The sequence below is a fragment of the Haliotis rubra genome, unplaced genomic scaffold, assembly GCF_003918875.1.
Source record: "Haliotis rubra isolate DU_JTF1 unplaced genomic scaffold, ASM391887v1 Scf623, whole genome shotgun sequence".
Classification (NCBI taxonomy): Eukaryota; Metazoa; Mollusca; class Gastropoda; order Lepetellida; family Haliotidae; genus Haliotis; species Haliotis rubra.
Window position 1 is genome coordinate 542,963 of NW_025767328.1, and position 24,039 is coordinate 567,001.

The 24,039-nt window shown below is 39.7% G+C and overlaps 1 protein-coding gene across 3 annotated transcripts in view; it reads right to left on the reverse strand.

Annotated features, from left to right (window-relative positions):
• Nucleotides 1–24,039, reverse strand: part of LOC124256297 (multiple epidermal growth factor-like domains protein 10) — a 115,339-nt gene that overhangs the window by 57,953 nt on the left and 33,347 nt on the right. For 2 of the 3 annotated variants that reach the window (XM_046690275.1, XM_046690273.1), the window contains exons 4-6: nt 17,099–17,290; nt 16,540–16,677; nt 544–681 (exon numbers count right to left, since the gene is read on the reverse strand). In XM_046690275.1, coding sequence (XP_046546231.1) covers nt 544–681; nt 16,540–16,677; nt 17,099–17,290 — 468 coding nt within the window. The remainder of the gene's footprint in view (nt 1–543; nt 682–16,539; nt 16,678–17,098; nt 17,291–24,039) is intronic. The other variant, XM_046690274.1, reaches the window with a different exon arrangement.

A 24,039-nucleotide genomic window follows, 5' to 3' on the forward strand; every position in this document is an offset into this window, starting at 1 on the left:
AACCCTCTCCACATCCATAACAGAAGCGACAAAACCCTTTCCACATCCATAACAGAAGCGACAAAACCCTCTCCACATCCATAACAGAAGCGACAAAACCCTCTCCACATCCATAACAGAAGCGACAAAACCCTCTCCACATCCTTAACAGAAGCGACAAAACCCTCTCTACATCCATAACAGAAGCGACAAAACCCTCTCCACATCCATAATAGAAGCGTAAAACCCTTTCCACATCCATAATAGAAGCGGCAAAACCCTTTCCACATCCATAATAGAAGCAAAAAAACTCTTTCCACATCCATAATGGAAGCGACAAAACCCTTTCCACATCCATAAGAAATCTCTGCTATAAGCTGAGTTGATTGTAGAATTGACTAAATCATGATATAATATATGCTATTTGTTTCAACAGTAAAACAGTAAGGAAATGTTTACAAAAGATATTTGCTAGAACGTGTTCCTGCATCTTGTCAGTTATGAGTACAATTTATGTTCCTTAAAGAGAGTTATACAGTGAGTGCCCAGGAAAGAAATACAAACCTTTACACAATTTTCCACTCCAGTACTCCTGGCAGCCATGACTACAAGTCCCATCCACATTGTGACAGTTCTGATCTCCTCCAGCACAATGTCCACACGTCTCCATGCAGCCAGAACCATAGCGTCCATGGGGACAAGCTGTAACGATATTTGTAGCATCGTGTTTTGTGTTTTTTCCTACACCAAGACACGTCACAACAGTAGCTGCTGTAACAGTAGGAAGTGTTCGTCAGCATACTCTATATTTAAACACCAAATAAATATAGTTTTAAAATTATTTGATAAATTACGGTAATTTCAACTTTCCTTCTTTTTTCCTTCCTTTCCTTTAATTCACCAACCACCCATCTGAGTTCCGAGCCCGGGTAATATATTAAATGTTTTTAAAATATGTTGTCAGATGCCTGTTAGGGTGAAATATATTCAACATACAAGTACAACATCGAAATACATATTTCCTATTGTGAGGTCCGGCCACACATAATGATAATGATTTTCGATTGTCCTTCTCTTCAAAATACTATTTAATACTACACTTCTGATTGGATTTTGTGCTAATTATGGACAAAAGTACTTTCAATACTAATGGCATCTTTACACAAAACTGTCTCTGCCGAAAGCTGCTTAACTAACGCCGCTTAAGCGACTACTGCATCGATTATAGAGGATTTGAAACTGTCAAAATGTTATATAGCGGACGTGACTACATTATACAATTATAAACTATTGTAGAGGTCGATATCGGTTTTTATTGACCTGAGTAAAACAATATCGACCGAGATTGCGAGGTCGATATTGGTTTTCTAAGGTCAATAAAAACCGATATCGACCTCTACAAGAGTCTATAATTGTTTTATTATATAATGAAAGAGAAATGGATTTTAACATAAACTTTTAATGCACACACTGTGATATCTATCCGAGTGATCTGATTGGCTGAAAAGCGGGGGAAGCCCCTTCGTACGGGATTCCTTGTCTATTTTTAGTAACCCAAGTCAATATCGTAATTTATCAGAAAACTCAAGTCAATATCGTGTTTTTGCAGTTTTGACCAATCGTGGTACAGGAAAAATACTACCTATATAATAAACATGTTTATTAAAAAATGGTAATATAGACAAACGTAATGCAGCAGGATACAATACCAAAGACAAAGCAACTGGATTTGAAGTTATTTCAAACACTAGACAATGTCATCCACGCTATTTAAATGTAAACATGTACAAGTTGTACTTACAAAGGTTGAGTACCTCTAAAAGCGAGTATACAATAGTTACCAGCACAGAGAGTAACTGGCCAGTGTTTCTACAGAGCTCCCAAATGTGAACAGACACATCTATACACCCACCATGATGCCAGTTATAAAACAATAAGTGTTCCAGATATACCTCAACTGAGAGGATGCCAAAAAACAGTTTCCAAAAGTGTGAAATTTTGGTGAAATGAAAATGGTGCAGACACACCTAAAGACAAAATCAAGGCGAACGGGGATTCGAACCCAGTAACAGGTTTGGGGTGTGTCTTTAAATTGATTAAGAGAAAAGTAGGACGTCTATTAAAGAATTAACCCTAAATTAATGACAATGTACTTTTTAGTTTATCTCAACTGAACAACGACTAAACGAGAAAATATAAGGGAGAGTTTGTTGAAAATCTGACATATTTTATTTGTGTGAATGATTGACATACGGGCTAATCCGCGTATGTCTGCTCTTATATATTCAAACTAAACTGACACACCTAGTTTGGGCGTTTCTCTCAAAAATGAAAAAGAAAACCGAAAAAAAAACCCACCAAACCCAACGTAAATAATTCGAAAAGAGTTATAATTATACTAACAAACGGTATTTCCAACTTTGTTCAAACTGAGACCATAAAATCAGAGGGCGTACATACCCTTTTAGCATTCCATTTTCAAAATACATTTTTGACAAGACAACGGGGCGTCATAGTTGGGTACATAAGATACCGGAACAGTGTGATATGGTGTCATATATAAGAAATATTATTGGCTCTCCCCTGTATGTATTGTAATAAAATATTAGTTTCGCCCTAGAATATTTATACATGGGTCCAAGTTCTTTATCTTTTTAAAAGAGTTCATGCGACACTGTACTTTATTTCAATACACTTTTTTGAGACAGCGAATTAAAGACTGGACTTGTGTTGTATTTGGGGTTTAAAATCCAGTCAGTAATACATGTAAGTGGAGTCGTGAACAGAAATTCCTGGAACAGGTTTGGTGGGCCGATCCACTCATTTGCCTGCACCATTATGTTAAGCAAGACAAAAAATAATGTCATGGTTGCCCACTTTATCATTCCAATCAAAGTATGATTTCCCATCACCCCTTGCAGTAATAAAAAGCAGGGATTGGGAAAGGCAGGGGCCATAGGCCATTTTGCACATTAGAATGAAAAATGGCCCATTAAAATTTGAAGGTTGCTATTGATACAAGGTCCTTTCTAAATTCAGAAAATGGCTAATAATCCTGAAAATGGCCCATTGTCAAAGTTCTCTATCCCAATCCCTGAAAAAGGAAAATTTTTCTCATTAATTTGCATCCGTTCAATCGTAGCTTATCGCCAGATATTGCTGGAATATTGCTGAGTGCGGCGTTATATAACACACAACAGTAGATTATGTGAGAATTTTACTATACGTCTACATGTAGGTGTAAGCATACCTTTACCAATCTTCAGGATATGTGATCTGCACATGTCCTAACTGGACTAACAGGGCGCATTTTAACGCTATATTTAAAGACTTTGACAAAATAGTTTATGAATCTTTGAAGTTCTTATATTGTTTTCAGCAAGTTGTTGCCTGACAAAAAACCAAACAAAACATTTTGTATTGTATTTATTTTCCATGAAGAGTGAAAAAAAATATATCCTCAGTGTATGGGTCAATATCCAAACACTAGACTTCAACTACACTCTATTGCCCACGCCTGGAAGGTTCATTACCAAAACTGTAGAGACATTCACCATATACCCCAGACAGTGAGGATCTGTTAGAAAAACCCATTCGTATCGTATCCGTGTGATCTGTACTTTATTACTTGTCATAGTATCATATTGAAACAAGGATTACTCCATTCTCAATTAATGCTCCCTTATCGCGCATGCGCAGAGCGGATGTAACTGGCTAGCAGACGCCGCGCGAAACCGCGCAGGACGAACTTGTTCGACATGTTGTTGAGTTATCGTATCAGTACTAAATCTCCAATATCAAGGTCACGAGTTCCCGTATTCTATGACATGGTGTCAGAAGTAAAGTACTGAAGACATAATTAAGAAAGATGGCACGTTTTTCGTCTCCAGATTTCTCTACACCGGCCGAGTGGCCCCAATGGCGGCAACGGTTCATGAGATTTCGTTCTGCGACGAAGCTGGATAAACAGTCAGAAGTTCAGAAAAGTTCACTCATTTACGTAATGGGAAAGGAAGGGGAACACATTATGAACTCTTTTACATTTGACGAAGGTGATGAGGGGAAATTTGACAAAGTGATTCAGAAATACGATGAACATTTTGTTCCAAAACGGAATGTGGTTCACGAGAAAACCAAGTTTCACCAACTCAATCAACGATCGGGTGAAAGTGTGGAAGTGTTTATACGCTCGTTGTATGAACTTGCAGAGTACTGTGAATTTGGGAATATGCGTGATGAAAGTATTCGTGACAGGATTGTCATTGGAATTTCTGACAGACAAGTTTCAGAACGGATGCAATTAATTCCTGGATTAACATTGGATCAGACTATGCAGACAGCCAGGGAAACGGAACTAGTCAAGTCTCAAATCAAGAATCAAAACAATTTTCAGACTTAAGAAGAGGTAAGGAGTAGAAATTCCAGAAATATGAACTTTAATGCCCATAGAGGTAGAAGATTTGGCCTCCCACGAGGTTTTCATCATGGAAGTAATGGTAACCAAAGGAATCATCAATCATACGGTCTGAATAAGCCCTGTTCACTTTGTGGTCATCTTCATTCAGGAAGGTGTCGCGCTAGTGGTCAGACATGTCCTGTATGTAACAAGAAAGGACATTATGCCAAGATGTGTACAAGCAATAGAAAACAAAATGTTCACAGTGTAGAGACAGACGTTTTGTCCGATGATCAGGCAAGTGGATTCTATATTGGATCTGTCAGCTGTGAAGATGATAATGATGCATGGATGGTTACATTTTATGTTCAAGACACACCTGTTGAATTCAAGGTTGACACCGGTGCAGACACCACGGTGATTTCAGGAGAAACTTATGACAAACTTTTCAACAAACCAAAGTTACTACCACCAGATCGTGAACTTTCTGAACATTCACACCTAATAGGGTGTTCAGGATTGTTTCCTGCACAGGTGTAATATCATGGTGAATTATACAAGTTCAACGTTTATGTCACAGACGGACATAACAATCTGCTGAGTAGGAATGTTTCATACAAGATGGGTTTGGTGAAGCCGAACATTCATGAAATCAGCACAGAGATAAACAAAGTACAGTCAAGTATATTGGTCCTTTCGAACTTGTGAATTGTGAACCAGTGATGATAAAACTGAAACCTGAGGCAGTTCCCTTCAGTATTGCAACGTCACGAAGAGTACCATTTTCTTTGTTAGACAAAGTGAAAGAAGATTTGACACGTATGAAGGATGCCGGTATCATAAAAGAAATAACCGAGCCAACAGAGTGGTGTGCACCAATGGTACCTGTAATCAAGAAATCAGGAAAAGTAAGGATTTTGTGTTGACCTGAAGAAGCTAAATGAAGGTGTAGAAAGAGAACACTTCATGATGCCAACATTGGCAGATATTGCTCCAAAGCTATGTGGATCCAAGATATACACAACCCTGGATGCCTCTAGTGGTTATTATCAGATTCCTCTACATGAAGATAGCCAGAAACGTACTACATTCATGACCCCTTTTGGACGTTATTGTTTCAAGAGAATGCCATTTGGAGTGACCTCAACTCCAGAGATATTTCAGCTCAACATGACAGATCTCTTGTACGGTCTACCCGGTACAGAAGTCATAATGTATGAAGTACTCATTCACGGTTCGTGAAATGCTGAACATGAAAAAAGACTTAACGACACAATTAACGCCATACAGAAAGCGGGACTTAAGCTGAACAAAGACGAGTGCAAGTTCCGGAAATCAGAAATTGTATATTTCGGACACAGAATATGCAAAGATGGAATCAGTCTGGAATCAAGCAAGGTGGGTGCCATTCTTGAATTAGAATCTCCGAAGGATATTTAGGAACTTAGACGCATCTTGGGACTGATGAACTATTTGGGGAAATTTTTGCCGGATATCTCCACTGTCACGAAATCAATGACTGATCTACTACATGCCGATACTATGTGGTATTGGGGCCTAGATCAAGAGTCGGCTTTCTCCAAAGTAAGAGCCATGGTAAACAGTGCACCGGTACTGGCATTCTATGATCCCAAGTTGCCAACCATGGTGAGTGCGGACGCAAGCAGCTACAGTCAAGGAGGTGCCTTGCTACAGCTGCATGGTGGAATCACATGGAGGCCAGTGGCTTTCTTTTCAAGAACGCTAACGGGTTCGGAGTGCCGTTATGCGCAGATCGAAAAGGAGACTGTAGCTGGTGTATGGGCGTGGGAGAAATTCAATCGCTACCTGATAGGTTTGGATGGATTCAAACTGCAAGCAGATCACAAACCTCTCGTTCCACTCATCAACTCGTTTGATCTCAACAACGTGCCACTCCGATGTCAAAGACTGTTGATGCGCTTGAGAAGATTTCAAGTCACAGCAGAGTATGCTCCTGGGAAAAAACCTAGTCGTCCCAGACACGTTATCAAGAAGTCCCATGAAATGTTCTGATGAAGACCCAACAGTAAGAAACCTACTTGGAGTCTGTATCTACTCAGAGACCCATCTCGGACGAGAAAATCAACACATCAAAGATGATGTCGTCCAATGACCCAATCATCCAACGTGCTATGCAGTTCACCCAGACAGGATGGCCAGAGCACAGTAAGAGCATACCATCTGAGGTACAACAGTTCTATGTCGTGAATGGAGAACTGTCAGTAGTTGATGACCTACTGGTGTTCCGCGATCGTATCATCGTTCCCGAAGTTCTACGAGAGGAAATCTTGCAGCAAATTCACTCGGGACACCAAGGAGTAAATAAGTGCCAGGAAAGAGCAGCATTGTGTGTGTGGTGGCCTTGGATATCAAACGATATCAAGACGAAAGTTAGCCAGTGTTACTTTTGTCAGACTCATAAGCCGACTCAGAGAAAGGAGACACTTATGACCGCCCCACTTCCAGAAAGACCTTGGCAGAAGATTGCTGCTGATTTGTGTTTTGCCAAGGGATAGAACTTTCTTGTAGTAGTGGACTATTACTCAAGGTATCTTGAAATTGCTCACTTAACTAATATAACATGTTCACAAGTGATGGGCAAGTTGAAGGCAATGTTCGCTCGATGGGGCGTACAAGAAGAATTTCGCTCAGATAATGGAACACAATTCACGTCTGCAGACTTTAAAAAGTTTGCACAAGAGTACAACTTCAAGTTGACCACATCAAGTCCGCACTTCCCTCAGTCTAACGGAGAAGCAGAGAGTGCAGTGCGCATTGTGAAGAGGATTCTTAACCAGGAAGATCCCTATCTAGCTCTAATGGCCTACAGATCCACACCTAATACCGCCACAGGGGTATCTCCGGCTCAGCTGATGATGGGCCGACAAATCCGCACAACGTTACCAACGTTACCGGAAAACCTGGTTCCCAGGTGGCCTATCTGAAACAGGTGAAAAAGAGAGACAGTGCAAATAAGTCTTCATACGAGACTCTCTACAATCGCAGACACGGCGTGCAGTGGTTGCCAGAGCTGCCACTAGGTGCACCAGTTCGAGTCAAGCTTGACGGCGAGAAGACATGGTGGACTCCAGGCACTGTTCAGACCAGGGCACAGACTCCTCGGAGTTACCATATCAAGACAGCAGCGGGTAACTTAAGAAGAAATCGCCGTCATATGAGGTTCGATGAATCTCAGACAACAGACAGTGACATTCCACAAGACTCGCACACAAACGCAGATTTGAAAAGTCGCCTCCAATTGAGTGCAGTGTCAGTAATCCTGTGTCTTACACTATCCAGTACACAACACGGTCTGGTCTAACGGGGAAGCCTCCCCAGAAGTATGGAGACTGGATGTGAAGTGACAATAATGTGAAATAATTCCTTGAATTGACTTTTAATTAATTGTATGTGCCAAGAAATATTTTTTGTGATCAGTGACATTCAAGTTCATGTTCAGTGAAGTAACTTTTATTTCAAAGGACAGTTAAGTCACAATTATGTGAAAACTGAAAAGTTGTGTTTATTATGGACTGTTCAAGTTCAGATGGAAGTTGGCTACAATCGTCACGGGAGACTGAATGAATGTTGCAGAGATTTCTTTATCTCTTGCCAGTTAAAGTAAAAGTGACATTAAAGGCAAAAATTGTTTAAAGAGTTTATTTTATCTGAAAAGGGGGAGATGTCATAGTATCATATTGACACAAGGATTACTCCATTCTTAATTAATGCTCCCTTATCGGGCATACGCAGAGCGGATGTAACTGGCTAGCAGACGCCCACTCTCCTACCCAGAGTTCCATGCGGCAAGCCAGCATAGTACCTCTGCCACAGGCCAGAAACATGTGACGTTTCGTCACATCTTGCACCGTCCATTCACATAGGCGGATCCAGATAGTGCAGGGTGCACACTTTGTGCTGAAAGTTTGTTAAATGACTATTGAAATTCGGGTAAAAATGAAAAAAATGAAGTGTGCACCCCTCCTTTTCTCAATAGTGTGCACCCAGGCTTTCTCAAAAAGCCCCTGATTCAATATAATCTACATATTTCTTAACTCGTTTATTTTTGACGAGTGAACACGTCTAATTAAACATCTTTGATAGAATGGTTTAGTTTCACTGAGAAAATATCCTAAAACATGTAACACTATTTCGATTTGCGTAGCGATCCTTTGTTTACATAGATTGTATGGCTCCACGTGCTGCCCTCGAAGCTGACGGAGAGCAAACGATGCAGGCAGTTTGATATCTAAATATGTACTGTCATAAATCTTACTGTCGCAGTTGTGGAAGAATATACATGTAACAATGTAAAACATTGTGAAGAGCGCGCCGAAAAGCTTGCGTAAGGCCGGTCTATTCTTATTATGAATATGCGCGTTTGTATACAAACAAGAGAAAAGTCCGGTCACGTGATATGCAAATTAGCCTATGGCAGTGATGTTATGCTAAGTCATCACTGCGCTTGAGTGTGACAGACACCGCGCGAAACCGCGCCAGACGAATGACATGTTGTTGAGTTATCGAATCAGTAATAAATCCCCAATATCAAGTTCACGAGTTCCCGTATTCTATGACATTACTCTCCCGTGGAAGACACTGCTGTGTAATTTTTTTACGTCAATGTTACACTAGTGAAATACCGCTAGACATATGATGTCATAATGTTTTACAGTTATGACGTCACAATGCTAATACCTCTGTCACAATGGTATTAGACCTGGCATGACTCGTGGAAAGCTGAAAGTCATCACACTATTAGTAGGCAGTTTCTGTCAGTTTATGTTGGAGAGTAATAAACAGAATACTAAACTCGATTCTGTGAAATACCATTTTATCATCCAAAACTGTGTTCCACAGGAGATATCGCTTGTGTGAGATCAAACGATATCTCCTCGGAGATAGATTTTGTACAATGCCCTGACAATGCTATGACGTCATGTACTTGATGACGTCACAATGCTATGACATCGTTGCACTGCAAGTGTAATGGCAGTACCATGTTCAGAGATGTACATTTTTCATTGAAAATTAATGAAGAGTGATTTTGGATGATAAATAGAATCTCACCCTCGTGTCTTCTGATATCAAATATATCAACACTCGTTGATAAAGTAAAAATATCCTCGGCAAGCCTCGGATATTTGTAACTTTATCAACTCGTGTTGATATAATTGATATCAGAAGACACTTGGGTGAGATTCTCTATTTATTTAACTCGTGAAGGATTTAGTACCGAATCATTAAGTCGTTTAATAAAAATGGTATTCACGTAAGGTAGTTTAGTATCCTCTACGTATCACCATGTTTACATTAATCTGTGTGTGGCCCAGCCAGTCCATCAGGTATGGCATTTTAGAAGCTACACGTCTATGACGTTATCATGTACGCAGATTACTCGAAATTGACTCGAAAATGTGCAGATTTATGTTCACCAGCAGACGCCGTTGATCATTCTCCTAGTCACGTGATCACCTCTAAGGTGGTTGTTTTGATTTTGGTGTGAACGAAAATTGAAACTCCAACGAGAACAGGCAGATATGTATTCAGACTTTTGTATATATCAACATGGGGAAATCCATCTTTGGAGGGCAAGAATCGATCGGGTGTTTCAAGCGACCTCATTCACTTTGTCGCGGTACACAGGTACGAGGTATTATACGGATCGGTCTCCGCATATTATTGCTGTCACTAACTCTGCTACTTGACACTGAGGATATTGAACCTAATCCCGGACCCCCTAAGACAGCTTCTGTACCGGGAGATCGTGTCCAGCGCAGACTATCTGCTCAAAATGTAATAGCAGTTTGTTTTTACAGATCCATTCAGTCAGTCACTCTCTCTGATCGCGCTGTAACGCATAGTTCGATTCTGGCACAGATCACATCGCTCAATGTTCCAGATTTTATGTCCACTTCACACCATCGTGAACCCGACGAACCGGTCAGCACTGAAAGAGCTCACAGGTTAAACTCCAAATCCGGTCCGAGACCAGTGCTAAAGTATCTTAAAGTTTTTGTTTTTCAAAGAAGAATGTCAAGCTTCAAAGGCTGATAGGCAATGCTTGAAATGATTTGACTTTCGAGTCACTGAGGATTTCACGGAGAGAGTGGGAAAGATATGTTCTCGATTATCTCCCTTGATGATAAAAGACAGGCGAGGATAACAGATTTACCTACTTCAGCCATGATAAACGGATAACTGATGACACTATTTAAACATGGGAAGAGGTTTCAGATATACGAAAGAATCGGGACCGCAGGAATTGGAGCTACAAATCAGCCAGATCATCCATACAGAGTGACAGTGAATCTCAACATCATACATCAAAATAGACTGAGATGTGGCAGAGGCCCCAATGTTTTAATTTCAAATAGTAGCATTGTGGACGATAGAAACAGCTAGCGATTACACTAGTGTCTGTTTTCTTTCCAACGATTATTCGTTATTTGTGCGCCAAAAATACTCCGGTTTCCAGTGATAATTCTGTGTTATTTTCTCATCCTAAAGATGTTGAGATAGGTAACACATGATAACGAAAATAATGTTATCAAACTGTGTGCATGGAACATTCATGGAATCAAAGGAAGACCTATCAGACTTTATCTTGTTTTGAGAAAATATAGATGCATATTTGTTTGATAGACTTTTAAGATAATTATAAACAAAATGTTTGGTAGCCAAAACTAAAACAATCCAAAATGTTTTTCCGGTCGTGGCAGATATTCTTGAGGGCTAGCAGTTTGTATAGGGAATTCATTGTCACAACGTTTCCAAAGAGTCTACAGCCATTGGAATGCTTACATGTTTTTCACTATTAAGGATAAGTTGCTTCCCTTTACCATCTTCCTGGTGTTTGTATATACTCATCCTGAGCGTTCACCCACATACAGTTCATGTGAAGAAAATGGTATTGATTATTTAGAACAGCTGATGCACAGCATTCATGACTACAAGGAAGCATGTAAATGTATCATATGTGGAGACTTTACTGCTAGACCTGGTTGTGAACTGAACCATATTTTACGTGATGGGGTTAAATATTTACCAGCGGATGGAAATTATAATTTTGATTATTTTAGTTGTGTCTAAAGATACGAAACTAATTTGACACAAATGTGAACAACTTTGGTAGAAGTTTATTGGACATCTGTAAGCTATATGGGGTACATATTTTGAAAGGGAGATCTAAAATGGATAGTAATGTTCATTTTACCTCCATCTCCTTTATCTCCGGTTGCAGAGTTGTTGCTGATTTGTTTTTTGTTTGTGTCTACAGATTGTTTTCCAAAGATTTTAGATATGTCAGTTACACAGCCTACAGAGTCGGATCATTTACCTATGGTGTGTACTTTAAAAGATATTGTTACTGGTGGGGATTTTAAAGAAAGTTCAGTTACTATTACTTTCACATGTTCCTAAATATAAATTAAGCCCTTAACATGTTTCCTCTTATGTTAAGCATTTCAGTAGCGATATTTGTAAAGATGTGTTTGAAGAATACTTTTAATGTGAATGCAGCACTACACACGCTCAGAGATATAATATTATATTTAGCAAAGTCAGCTGTTGCCATTTCCAATGGATTTGCAATTAGGAACATATATCAGCCTCCATGGTTTGATAAGGAGTGTGATTTATTCAAGTCGGAGAAATACAGATATTTGGCTAAATTTAGAAGCTGCAAATGTGATTCTAACTTAAAGGAATATATTACTGTCACAAATATATATAAGAATTGTTGCACGCAGTAGAAAATGAACTGTAACTTAAAGCTTAATGAGGAAATCAATTTGTCCGGGAAAAACTGACTGTAAACACTTCTGGACGACAGTGGAAAAAAGCAATACAGGGACGGTCACAGAGAAGTTTTATATATATATATATATATATGTTTTGCAAAGTAACACTCAGTGTTACATAGTCGCCCAAGAAATAGTAGTTTACATTTATCGATATACCCAGTTAGTGACCATAATCCCAAATTTGCAATGGTAGATATTGATCATGACCACTTACCAAGACCTTTGTTCAAAGGTGTCAGCCTGTTGGACTTTGATGTATGTTAATACTTCACAGCCATAGAGACTAGTTTTAAGAATCATTCTGAGCCATATTTTAACACAAGTGATTGGATGTAGGCCAGAATCATTCAGTCCAATAGATCTAAGTGAGTTTACATTCTGTCTTGCTTTCTGACAATACTTTTCACTGCTAGTTTTTGTTGAGAGGTTACTTGTAAAGAGAACACCCCCATATACGGTAGATTCTGATAAGGGGATTAGGATGTTACCAATGCTACAGTGGACGTTTACATCATAGCCTTTTCTTTTTGCTTAAAACGATGATGGTACTTTTTGATGGGTTATATGTTAGACGCCATTTAGAAGCGTGTGAAGAGACAATATTAGTGATACCTGTAGGCCATTAGGGACTGTGCTTATGAGAGTAGTATCGTCAGCAAGCAAGACACTTGGAACGTACATACAAAAGACAGGGATACCACAGCCAGCTTCTCTTAAACATGTAATTAGGTCATTAATAAAAATGAGAAAAAAACAAGAGGATATAACCCTCCCTTGTCAAACACCTTGTTTGACCAAGTACATATCTGACCTCTCGCCGTGGTATGCAACAAATGATTTGCTATTGGTGTAACAGTGATGTAACAGTTTCCATGTATTACCTCTAATACCAAGTTCATGAAGCTTATAGAATAAACCATCATGCCAAATTCTGTCGAATGCTTTTGCATTGTCGAGAAAGGCTGGAAAGACAGGGGAAACTCTATGGTTATAGTATTGTATACTCTCCATGAGAGTGAACACAGACATTATGGCTCCATGCTCTTTTCGATATCCAAATTGTAACGTATCAAGAAAGTCCGGATTTGATTTAAGCAATTTATTTTCAATTCGTTTGAGCAAGAGCTTTTCAAATAATTTACCAAGGCAAGATATTAGTGTGATACCTCTGTAGTTTCGAGGGTCGGTTTTATCATTTTTACCTTTGTATATTGATATTACCATTCCAATACTATATTCGTATGGGACATATTGAGATTCAATCATATGATTGAATAGTTTACATACATAATTAATGAATACATCACCTGTAAATATGATATTCTCGTTTGTAATTTTGTCGGGACCTTGGGATTTGTTTTCGCTTAAGAGACTTAACAGCATCCTTTATCTCATCAAATAGAAAGTCTTTTTCTAGTTCCTCATCATAATCCTCAGTGCTGCTATTGTCAATTTCCTGAAACCAATTGAGATATGTGATTTTGAAATCATCATCAAATGTTTCTGACTCAGCTAGGTCGGTATATTTTACATACTTCAGAGGGCGTTGAGCCGCTCTCGCCTCCGTAATCAAAGTGTAGATACATTTGCAAGTACTGCCCTTTGCTTTCGGACAGTTTTGTAGAAAGAGTTTACGTCCAATTCAGCGGATAATTCAATTTCTTTTAACATTTCTTTTTTATGGGATCTTTTTTATTTCCGAAGCAGACATCGGAATTTTCTTTTCTCATCTTTATAGGCCAAACGTTGTTCAGAGTTCACGAGGTTTACCGGAGTTGATCCATGCACGCCTAGCTACACGCATATCGTAGTGAGCATAATTTAGGCAATTAGTTTTTCAAAAAGGTTTTAGGTATGGTTTGTTATTACTGGGAGGTATAGAATTTGAGGAAGCATACAATAGAGCAGAGCTTATCATATCATTGAAGTGATCTATATTGTCTGATTGTTTTAAATCTACATGAGAAAAATTCCGAGAATACATAACGTCCTCGAATAGTCTTTGGTAAGCGTTCATGTCATTTTCATTAGCTAATATATCCCCAAGTGACTGGCTTGTTTACTTTAGGGTTCTACTTAACCCTATACAAGGAACTGATTATAACAATACGTTTGACTATGATAATAATACGAACTGACTGCTTTTCAACATCCAGTGGTGTTAGACAGGGCTGTATTGTAAGTCCTTTACTGTTTATATTCTTCATAAATGAGCTTGCAATTGAAGTACAAAATAGTAACAGTCATGGGATATTTGTTACAGAAGAAATTCTGGACATAATGCAACTACTCTTTGCTGGTGATGTTGTAATGTTTTCTCTCTTTTTTTGTAAATGGCTTGCAAAGACAGTTAAATGTCTTACAATCCTATTGTACCAAATGGGGATTAGAAGGAAATTTTAGCAAACCCAATGTTATGTTTTATAAAAATGATGGTGTTGTTGCAAAAATGGAAAATGGTTTCTTGGCTCATCTGTCTTAAACCTAGTCACTTATTACAAATAATTAGGTCTTATGTTTTCTTCTATACTGATCTCGTCTGTGGTATGGTATGGTATGTGAGCAAATAGCTACCTAGGCAAATAAATCCATTATGCCCCTATATTTTATTAGCGAAAAATAGATTTGTATCTTTCCTCACATTGAGTTCCATTTAAATGGAAAAAATATGCCTGTTCTCCTATACTGCTCTGAAATATGAGGTGCTGTCTAATAAAGAGAATACTAAACTGTGATTGAAAAGGTCCATACTTCATATTTACTAGTTGTTGGTAAGTTTGCTTCTAATAAGGCAATCCAAGGTGAAACTGGTCGCAGTGGCATTTGTGTAGACAGTCAATTAAGGGTAATTAAATATTGGATTTAGTTACTAAGAATGTCGCCACATAGATATCCATAGCAGTTTTATAAAATGTTAAAGATACTTGATGATAAAGGCAAGAATAATTGGGTTTCAGGTGGGTGTTAGAAATTTATTGTTTGTTACCGGCTATGTATGGGTATCCCAAGATGTTGGAGATTCACAATTGTTTGTATTTTCATTTACACAAACTTTGAAGGATATACTTTGACAACAATGGCACTGTGATATTTCTTCATCACCCTATCTCAGTAACTACAGTAACGTGAAACCATTGTTTCAAACGGGAAGATAATCGATAAGAGTTTAGATAGAGCTTATGATAGATTCGGAATTTCTCTGCATGACTTTAATGTAAATGTATGTCACAGATCCCAAAATAGTGATAGCATGTACATTCATGTAAACACTGTCGTTTAGGGGAAGTAGAGGGCGTCTTAATAATATGTGAAACATGTTCTAATGTAAGGTATAAATGTCTGCCTATGGTGTAGGATAGATTTAAACACCGTTAGCTAATGATAAATCTTTTAAACTCAAATAAATCCAGATCTGATCCATGCTGTTTCTGTTTATAAAATGTCATCAAATTTCAATATGTACATGTATATCACGGGGCAAATGTTAATTTGTTATCTGCATTTGTACAAGGCGCCTTGAGCCTGAAGTACTGGAAATATACTGTCTGTCTGTCTGTCTGTCTGTTGATTATTCCATGGAATTGAGCAGGATGATGGACTCTGGACGGGGCAGTTGAGTAATCCGCAGATTGAGCAGTTCCTTAATCTACACACGACATATAAATTCCTACGCCACAGCGACTAAGTCAAAGTCGGCGTTTTGTCAGGCAAATCAACAGTCGTAAGTGTAATGAAGGTGCTGACGACACAAAGATGGGTTTAAGTAACACTCTTATTTAATAATGAGAGTAGTAAAAAGGTACGAAAGACCCGGCCGCTGCATAAGGCCGATATTAACATATAAAACCTCAAATAGTGACATAAAGTGATGTTACAAAGAGGCACCATATATATACGTTTTGAATGCCACAGTCTTGGGGCTGAAATATTGAGAAAGTTTAATAGAAACTAAAATTTCGTTTCTGCCCCTTGATAAATGGTCTCACTTAACATCTGCCACCCAAATTTTAGCACGCTTTTCTTACCATATATTACCACTTCACATCACAAAAAAACACGTGAAGATCCTGGTAAGAACCCAACCCATGCTTGTCGTAAGAAGCGACCAACGGGATTGGGTGCTCTGGCTCACTGACTTGGTTGACACGTGTCATCGTATCCCACTTGTGTAGATCGATGCTCGTGTTGTTAATCACTGGATTGTCTGGCCCAGACTCGATTATTCACAGACCGCCACCATATAGCCTGGCATATTGCTGAGTACGGCCTTAAACAACAGCCAACCGAACACAAAAATACACCCGTTATGAGTCGATGTCTGGGTCAACAAGCACTTACGTTCCTGACAGCCCGTCCCAGTGTATCCATCCTTGCACCCACTCTCACAGTATCCAGTGATTTTGTCGCACACCTCAGATGTGTTCCTACAGTAACACCAGGTACCGCAGTCAGGCCCGAAACTCCCGTCAGTACACTCTGGAAAGTCACGAAAATACAAATTGGTAGTTTGATGTAACTGATTAATATCACATTCACATATTATATCATAATCGAGATTATTGTAACAGTAAACTTCAACTCCAATTCAACACACAACAAATATGTAAAGTTCACTTACATCATATTATTCTGCAAAATATTACTCAAACTCAAACTCTAACTGACACCAGGGTAGTTTTGCTGATGTGTGCTGTTGGGTTAAGAATAGGTGTCTGATAGGTCGTCCGGTTTCTATAGCCGGTCGTATTTTCGAACGAAGGACGAAGAAGCCACTCTAATTAACCAGCCACTTCACATGAACAGATGGATCTTGTCTTTTCTGAGATCTGAGAATGAATGTATCGTCCTTAGCTGTTGTCACCAGACAGTCACAATATTTCCTCATGCCATTATTTACCATATATTTCCACTTCACAGAGATTGAGGATGTAGCCCGAGCCGACCAGTGTTGGCAGCTGGACAGTGACATGTTGTCCACGTGTGGGTGTGTCACAGCTGATGTTGACGGGGGAGCTGGGACGGTGGGTCCGACTCCATTCATAGCAGACCCGCTTATGGTCTACCCCTACCAAGAAGCCTTGCATCCGTTCTAGAAACGAAATTCAATTTACATCAATTCGTCAGTGGTATAACGTGGTTGGTTCAGTCGACAACTAATGGTGGGGGTAATATTGTTAAGTTAACTGTGTATTTAATGCCAGTGGGACACATGATGGAAAATGAAGGCTCCAGCGATTTCAACTGTGTATGAAGCATGTGATAATATACTTCTTATCAAAAGTTTAGACTCACTAGTGTAAATATAGCCACTTACTTCAGGCAACTGTTCTAAACTAAATTTTACAAAATATTCCATACTGTTTAAAGGTACAGTTTACACATGAACAGATGTATTGTAAAACAAATTCGAAACGTTGAAGAGAGTATTGTCATGAGTTCAGTAAAGGATAATAATCAGTGAAAATTGGCGAATTCTCAACACACCTTTACACAAAAACACAGCTGTTCACATGCAGTATATTTGCACATGCTTTTCAGCAATTTGATGCATGATCCTGGCGCAATTCATCTGCATAAAGTTTGCAGTTGGTTCCCCATAGTTAGTGGAGAAACAATCTTCGATGTAACCATAAACATATACATAACATATAGTGAGTGTTTTAAGTGAGTCTAAACTTTTGAAAAGAAGTATAGTATAATATGCGCTGTAGACTACAGAGACGCTTGTAGATTTTTCGGCATTAGATGACGGGTATGAATGTTTAATTGCACCATATTTCTATGGGAACATCATCTACCTATATTTTCCAAAATGATAGGGGCAACGTCGTTCCAATTAGCACACTGCCAGATTAAATGTTTTGGAAAACAAAGATAAACGGAAACTGCGCACGGCCGTCTTCAATTTCGATTAAATTATTCATTGTCAATGAACATGTTACATTCCCCATGAATTGACAAATTGCGTTACAATAATATGAATGGATCGCTGACAATCAATGACGATACCTGGCAGTGGCGTGTCCTGTCCTACTGGCTGTACCGCCACTCTCACTGCTTACATAAAATAGTAATGTTGGTTGCCTGATAGTGACAAGTTGAAATTCCCATGGAACTGAATGTAGTAGTGTTATGAGAGTGTGTCTTTTGTTAATTAAGATGTCACTTTGATTAACTTTTCATTATTATGGGTCACAAATGTTTAAAGTGCTGAGTGTAGTTTGAACTCGCATCTTGCTTAGACTGTGTAATTTCGCCTATTGAGAGCGGGCTGAGGAGCTGTGCTCGGGGGTTATGTCCTTATTGTTATGCTCCCGGTTTTCTGCTTCCGGTGTAAGACTTTCGAGAGAGTTCTACATGCTCGTAGTGTGATCTAAATGGCCATAATGATGCGTAGCTACTGCTAGAATTCTCTGTGATATACATACGGATTGGTTGCTGAGATGTTCGACAAGACTGTAAGGAAACTCTTTAAAGGCAGTTTTAGGATGGTGTAGTAATACAAGAACCATCTTACATGTCTTATGGATAACAAGCTATTGACTTAGTTTCACAACGTTACTGGGTTAGTTCTCTTTCCCTTTCTTCAGGTGGATAATGATCATAGTGAACAGTACAATATACATGTATATCATAAGGATCAAGACTCCGGTGATGATAGATATTTAGTTGATATTTTAGATTTGTGACCAAGTATTTTAGATATGTGACTCCATTATTTTGTATTAGAAATCTGTACTGTCATTTATTGTAACCTTGCTCATTGTTTATTCAATATATACTATCCCCAAAAAGAAACACATAGGCAAGAAATCTGTTGCGAAAATGTTATATTTTCGAACATGTATAACTCTAGACTTTGTGCATGCATTTTTACATCAGTTTAGCTGAAGGTAATGTGTATACAACCAAGTAGATAATTTTAGACAACGGAGAGACGTTGTGCGCGATGGTGACCACGTAGCACGGTCCCGACGTCGGGTTTCCTGGCTCTCAGTCCAACCTCCGGTTTGACCGGAGATCCTCTGAAGTCCAGACACCTTGGCTGCTGTGCTCTCACCCGTTGCAGTACGATTACGCAAATGTAGTACCCGGATGTACCGATCTTGGGCTGCAGTGGTGACTCGAGGCCTGCCTGTACGGGGACGGTCAGAGTGGAGGATCAGGGCGGCGTAGTCCAATTTAGGCAGTATAAGCGTAGGTTGATGAGTGTGTGTTTGTCGGCACCCCAGTTTGTGCCACTGATGGCTCTCATTAGGTTGAGATCTTTTTGACGTGAGTTGACCAAGTTATGGATGTGGGGCGTCCATATCATATGTTGGTCGAAAGTAACTCCTAAGAATTTTGCTTTCTTTTTGAATTCAATTGTTTGGTTATTTAAGTGCAGTTTGGGTGTATAATTTTGCATAAGTTTGGTTTTGAAGATAATGCCCACGGATTTTTCGACATTTATGAGGAATCCCCACTGTCGGGCCCAATTTTGGATATGATTTAGCATTTTTTGACATTTTGTGGAGACTTGTTTAATAGAGGTAGAAGAAGAAGTCCAGAAGGAAATGTCATCTGCAAATTTAGCTTTTGAAATTTCTGGCCATTTATCTGGGAAAATATCATTGATCATGAAATTAAAAAGTGTTGGCGATAATATGCTGCCCTGGGGGTCCCATTTTCTAGGGGTGGGGTCCGAGAGGGTGTTGTGAGATTTGAGGATTATGTGTCTATTATTAAGGAAAGAGTGAATGAAATTTAGAATTCTTCCGTGAATGGCATATTTTGGAGTTTTTGTATGAGGCCGTTGTGCCAAACCATATCAAATGCTTTACTAAAGTCAATGAAAATGGCCATTGTGTTTTTGTGCATGGGCTACTTTAATATCTTGTTCTAAATGTAAAATATGGTCCAAAGTTTGCCGGTTTGGAGTAAAGCCACTCTGGTCCTCCTTGATTAGGTTTTTGAAGAGATAAGGTGTTTGAGCCTGTTGTTAATTATACTTTCTAGAGTTTTACATAAATGAGAGGTGAGGGAGATGGGCGATATGAATCAGGCTCATTGCTGGGTTTCCCTGGTTTGAGGATTGGTACCACCTTGGCTGTTTTCCATGTATTTGGTATAGTACCTGTGGTCCAGATATGGTTAAAGAGGGTAAGTGTTAGGTTTTCATGTTTGGTGTAAGTTTGTTGAGTATAGTGTATGTAATGGTATCTGGACCTGGGGCTGAGGCTGTCTGTTTGTTTTTAATGCAGAATGGAGTTCGTGTATATTTATGATTTTATTTATAGGTGAATCTGTATGGGGTGGTTGTGGGGTGTATGGAGGATGATTTTTATAGTGTTTTGGAAGGAGGGTGGGTAGTTGGTGGAGCTGCTTACGGTCGAAAGCAAATGCATTAGCTCTGTCTTTGTTTGTGGCTAGGTCTGGAAAGTTTGGAGAAATAGTTTTTGGAGATGCCCTTAATGGCCTTGAATTTATTCCACATGGTTCTGGAGTTTCGATTTGATAGCCTAAGGGTAGAACAAAAATTGTTTCCAATGGTCACTTTTGCTGCCTGGATTAATTTCTTGGTTTTATTTCTTAATTGTTTTGCCAAATGTAATTTCGAACGGTCCCTTTAGATTGATTTAGGGCCCTTTTTCTTGCCTTCTGGCTTTAATGATTTCAGTGCTCCACCAGGGGACTGTTTTTGTGCAGGGTTATACCGAAAGGTGGGGATGCATTTTTCTGTAATATCTAGTATGGCGTTAGTGAGGTTGTTGTTGAAGGTGTTAATGTCTGTGTTGAAAATGGTTGTAGTGTCTATTTGTTTACATAGTGTTGTGAATTTGTTCCAGTCTGCTTTTTAATGTTGTATCTTAGTTCTGTGGGGGTGGGGTGGGGTTGTGGTGGGTGTGGTGAGTGTGGGAATATGTGATGTGATTGTAATTTTGATGGGGCAGTGGTCGCTGCCCCAGGTGTCGTCGTACCTCCCATATACAAGCTTGTGTAATTTTGGGTGTGGTGGGTGTGATGTTAATTGCTGTAGGTGTCTGTAGATGGGAGAGGGATAGGGTAGGTTGATTGTCGTTAAGAGAATTGAGGTTTTGTGTGCTTAGCCAGTCGGCTAGGCGGGTGCCGTTTAAATCAGTGACAGTGGATGGTGTGCATTAAAGTCTCCGAGGATAATAGTTTGGGGACCTATGAAATTAGCCAGGATGTCCAAATCTTGGGTGGAGATTTTGAAATTTGGTCTTCTATAAACGTTAATGATGGTTAAGTCTTTATTATTTAATTTAGTTGTGATTGCCAGGACTTCTAAATCTTGTACTGGAATTTGCAATATGTTGTAATTTAATTTCTCTGCAATAAAAATCCCCAGACCCCCTCCAGGGGGGCCGGGGTAGTTAGTTGGCCGTGGTCTGTCTTTCCGAATAAAATTGTAGCCTGGTAATTTGAAGGCATTTTGGGGGGATAATCTTGTTTCTTGCAGAGCTATAATATCGGGTGAAATTTTGTTTTGGGCAATGAGTGCCTTGAGCTCATGCCCATGAGCTCGGAGACTGTTGCAGTTCCACTGTATAAGTGCCATGGTTACTGCAATTAGGAATAGGATTTTAATAAATGCCATGGCGTGGGGCATGAATTTGGAAGAATGGGGATTTGGTGCTAGAGTAGCTTAGAGGTTGATTGTTTAAAAGGGGGTTTTGAGAGCGATGAGGAGACTGGCCAAGCTTTTGTGATAGAGTTTGATTTATGTGAGAGAGTATGTAGTTTTTAGCTGTTGGTTTTCCATTAGTGTGGCTGCAATGATAAATTCGACAATTTTGTTTAAGTTTTGGTTTAATTTTTGTGGTGTGAGGGTTAGTGTGGGTTTGTGGGCTGGTGCTGGGGTTTTATTAGGTGGGGGCTTGAGTTTTATTTGTGGGTAGGGGGTTGGTGGTTTGTGTTGGGAGGTGTTTGGGGGTGGGGGAGGGTTAGTGGGTTTGGATGGGGGTGCAGTTTTGGGACGTGTTTGTTTAGGTGGGGCAGTTGGGATGGGTGTGGGGAGGAGGGGGCTGTTTGGTGGGGTGGCGGGTTTGGGTTTGGGTGTGGTGGGGGTTTGGTTTGGGTGGGTGGGTAGGGCAGGTGTAGGTTTGGTGGTTGGTTGGGTGGAGCGGTGTTTGGTGGGTTTAGGTGATGGGGTGGGTGGGTGAGTAGAATGATGAGTTGGGGGTGGAGGAAGTGTAGGGGGAGGATGAGAGCTAGCTGAGAGGATGGAGTTGTATGAGAGTAGTGTGTGCGTGCTGCTGTGAATGCAGTATTTTTGTTGGCGACATTGTCAAGGTTGTGTGAGTCCGACCCGCATTTTGGACATAACATGGGGAGTTTGCATGAGTCGGAGATGTGTGAGAATGAGAAACAATATTTGCATTGTTGTGGGTTTTTGCGTGTTGGGTGTACTTTGTAAGTGAGAGCGCCAAATGTAATGTGGGTTTGGAGAGTAGTGGTGTCGAATGTGAGAAAGGTTGTTTGTGTGTAAGGGTTGTAGGTGGTGGGTTGTCTGTTGTTGATGGCTCTGAAGTTTGTGATTTTTGGTTGATTGCAGGAATGGTGTTTGCGATTCAATACTCATCACGCACCTGAATGGCGATGTCAATATTGTGGAGTTTAGCCATATTTGACATTCAGGGAAAGAAAGGCGTTCAAATCTGCTTGTTTCGTGGACCTTGGTGTTTGAGGTAGTGGTGGGAGTCTGATTCTGTTTCTCTTGTGTCTATGTATACGACTCCTTGGATGTCTGCCAGCGTGGATATTGCCAACTTATCTGCATGCCGTCTGAGTTTATAAGGAAGTATAGCATAGTGGGGCATGTAGGTGAATGCAGGTAAGCTGCATAATTAGTATAAGGGGATTTAATAAAGAAAGAAAAAATGGGTTAAGTTGGAGGGGTGGGGATGGGGTGAGGGAGGAGCGAAGAAGGCTGTGGGATGGGGCCGTGGCTGTTTGTTGAAGATTGCAGGTAAGCTGGCGGGGGTGGGTGGCCTTCACCTTGTGTTAGAGATTTTGGACTGCTTTGTTTACAATTTTAGTGGAGTGTGATTGGTTGGGAGTGGGCGCAGACCTCGTAGCAGATTTAGAGCACTATGGATGAATGAAATTGACTCCCAGGTCTAAATGTATAGGCATGTGCTGGTGATAGAATGATAGTATGGATAAGTGAAATTTTGACGCCTGATCTAAATGTGTAAGCTAGAAGTGAGTGGTAATGAGAGGATTTGTTTGGGAGGTTCTAAATTTTATGGAGTAGGTTAGAGTTTTGTAGGAAAGTGGCTATGGCATGGAAGATATTGGGCGGATTGTGGGGGTTGAGAAGGAGGTGTATGTTATTGTGGTATTTCGTGGGAATGTTGCTGTGTAATTGCTTAATGTTTGTTTGTTGCAGCTGGCAATGTGTGAATATGTGGTTTATGTCTTCGTGGGTGTTGCAATGTGTGCATAGTCCATCTGGGTGTCTGTTTTGTTTATAGAGTGTGTAATTTAAGTTTGTGATGCCTGTGATTAGTCTGGTTATTGCTGTGTCTATGTTTTTGATATTTGAATATGTGGGGATTTTTCTTATTGGGGATTTTATAATGGAGGTGACCCAGGTTGATTTGTTTGTGTTGATGTTGTGTTGAAAGCTTGTATTTGATATGTTTGTTTTAATGAGTTTTTTATTTCTGATTTGGATGTGTGGAAGTTGAGATTTGGTGATATATGGGATGTGGCGAGTTTGGCTGCGGTGTCTGCGGTGTCGTTTCCTGTGATGTTTGAGTGGCTGGGTATCCATGTGAATGTGATATTTTTGTTTGAGCGTGTGAGTGAGTCTGTTTGGATTACTATATT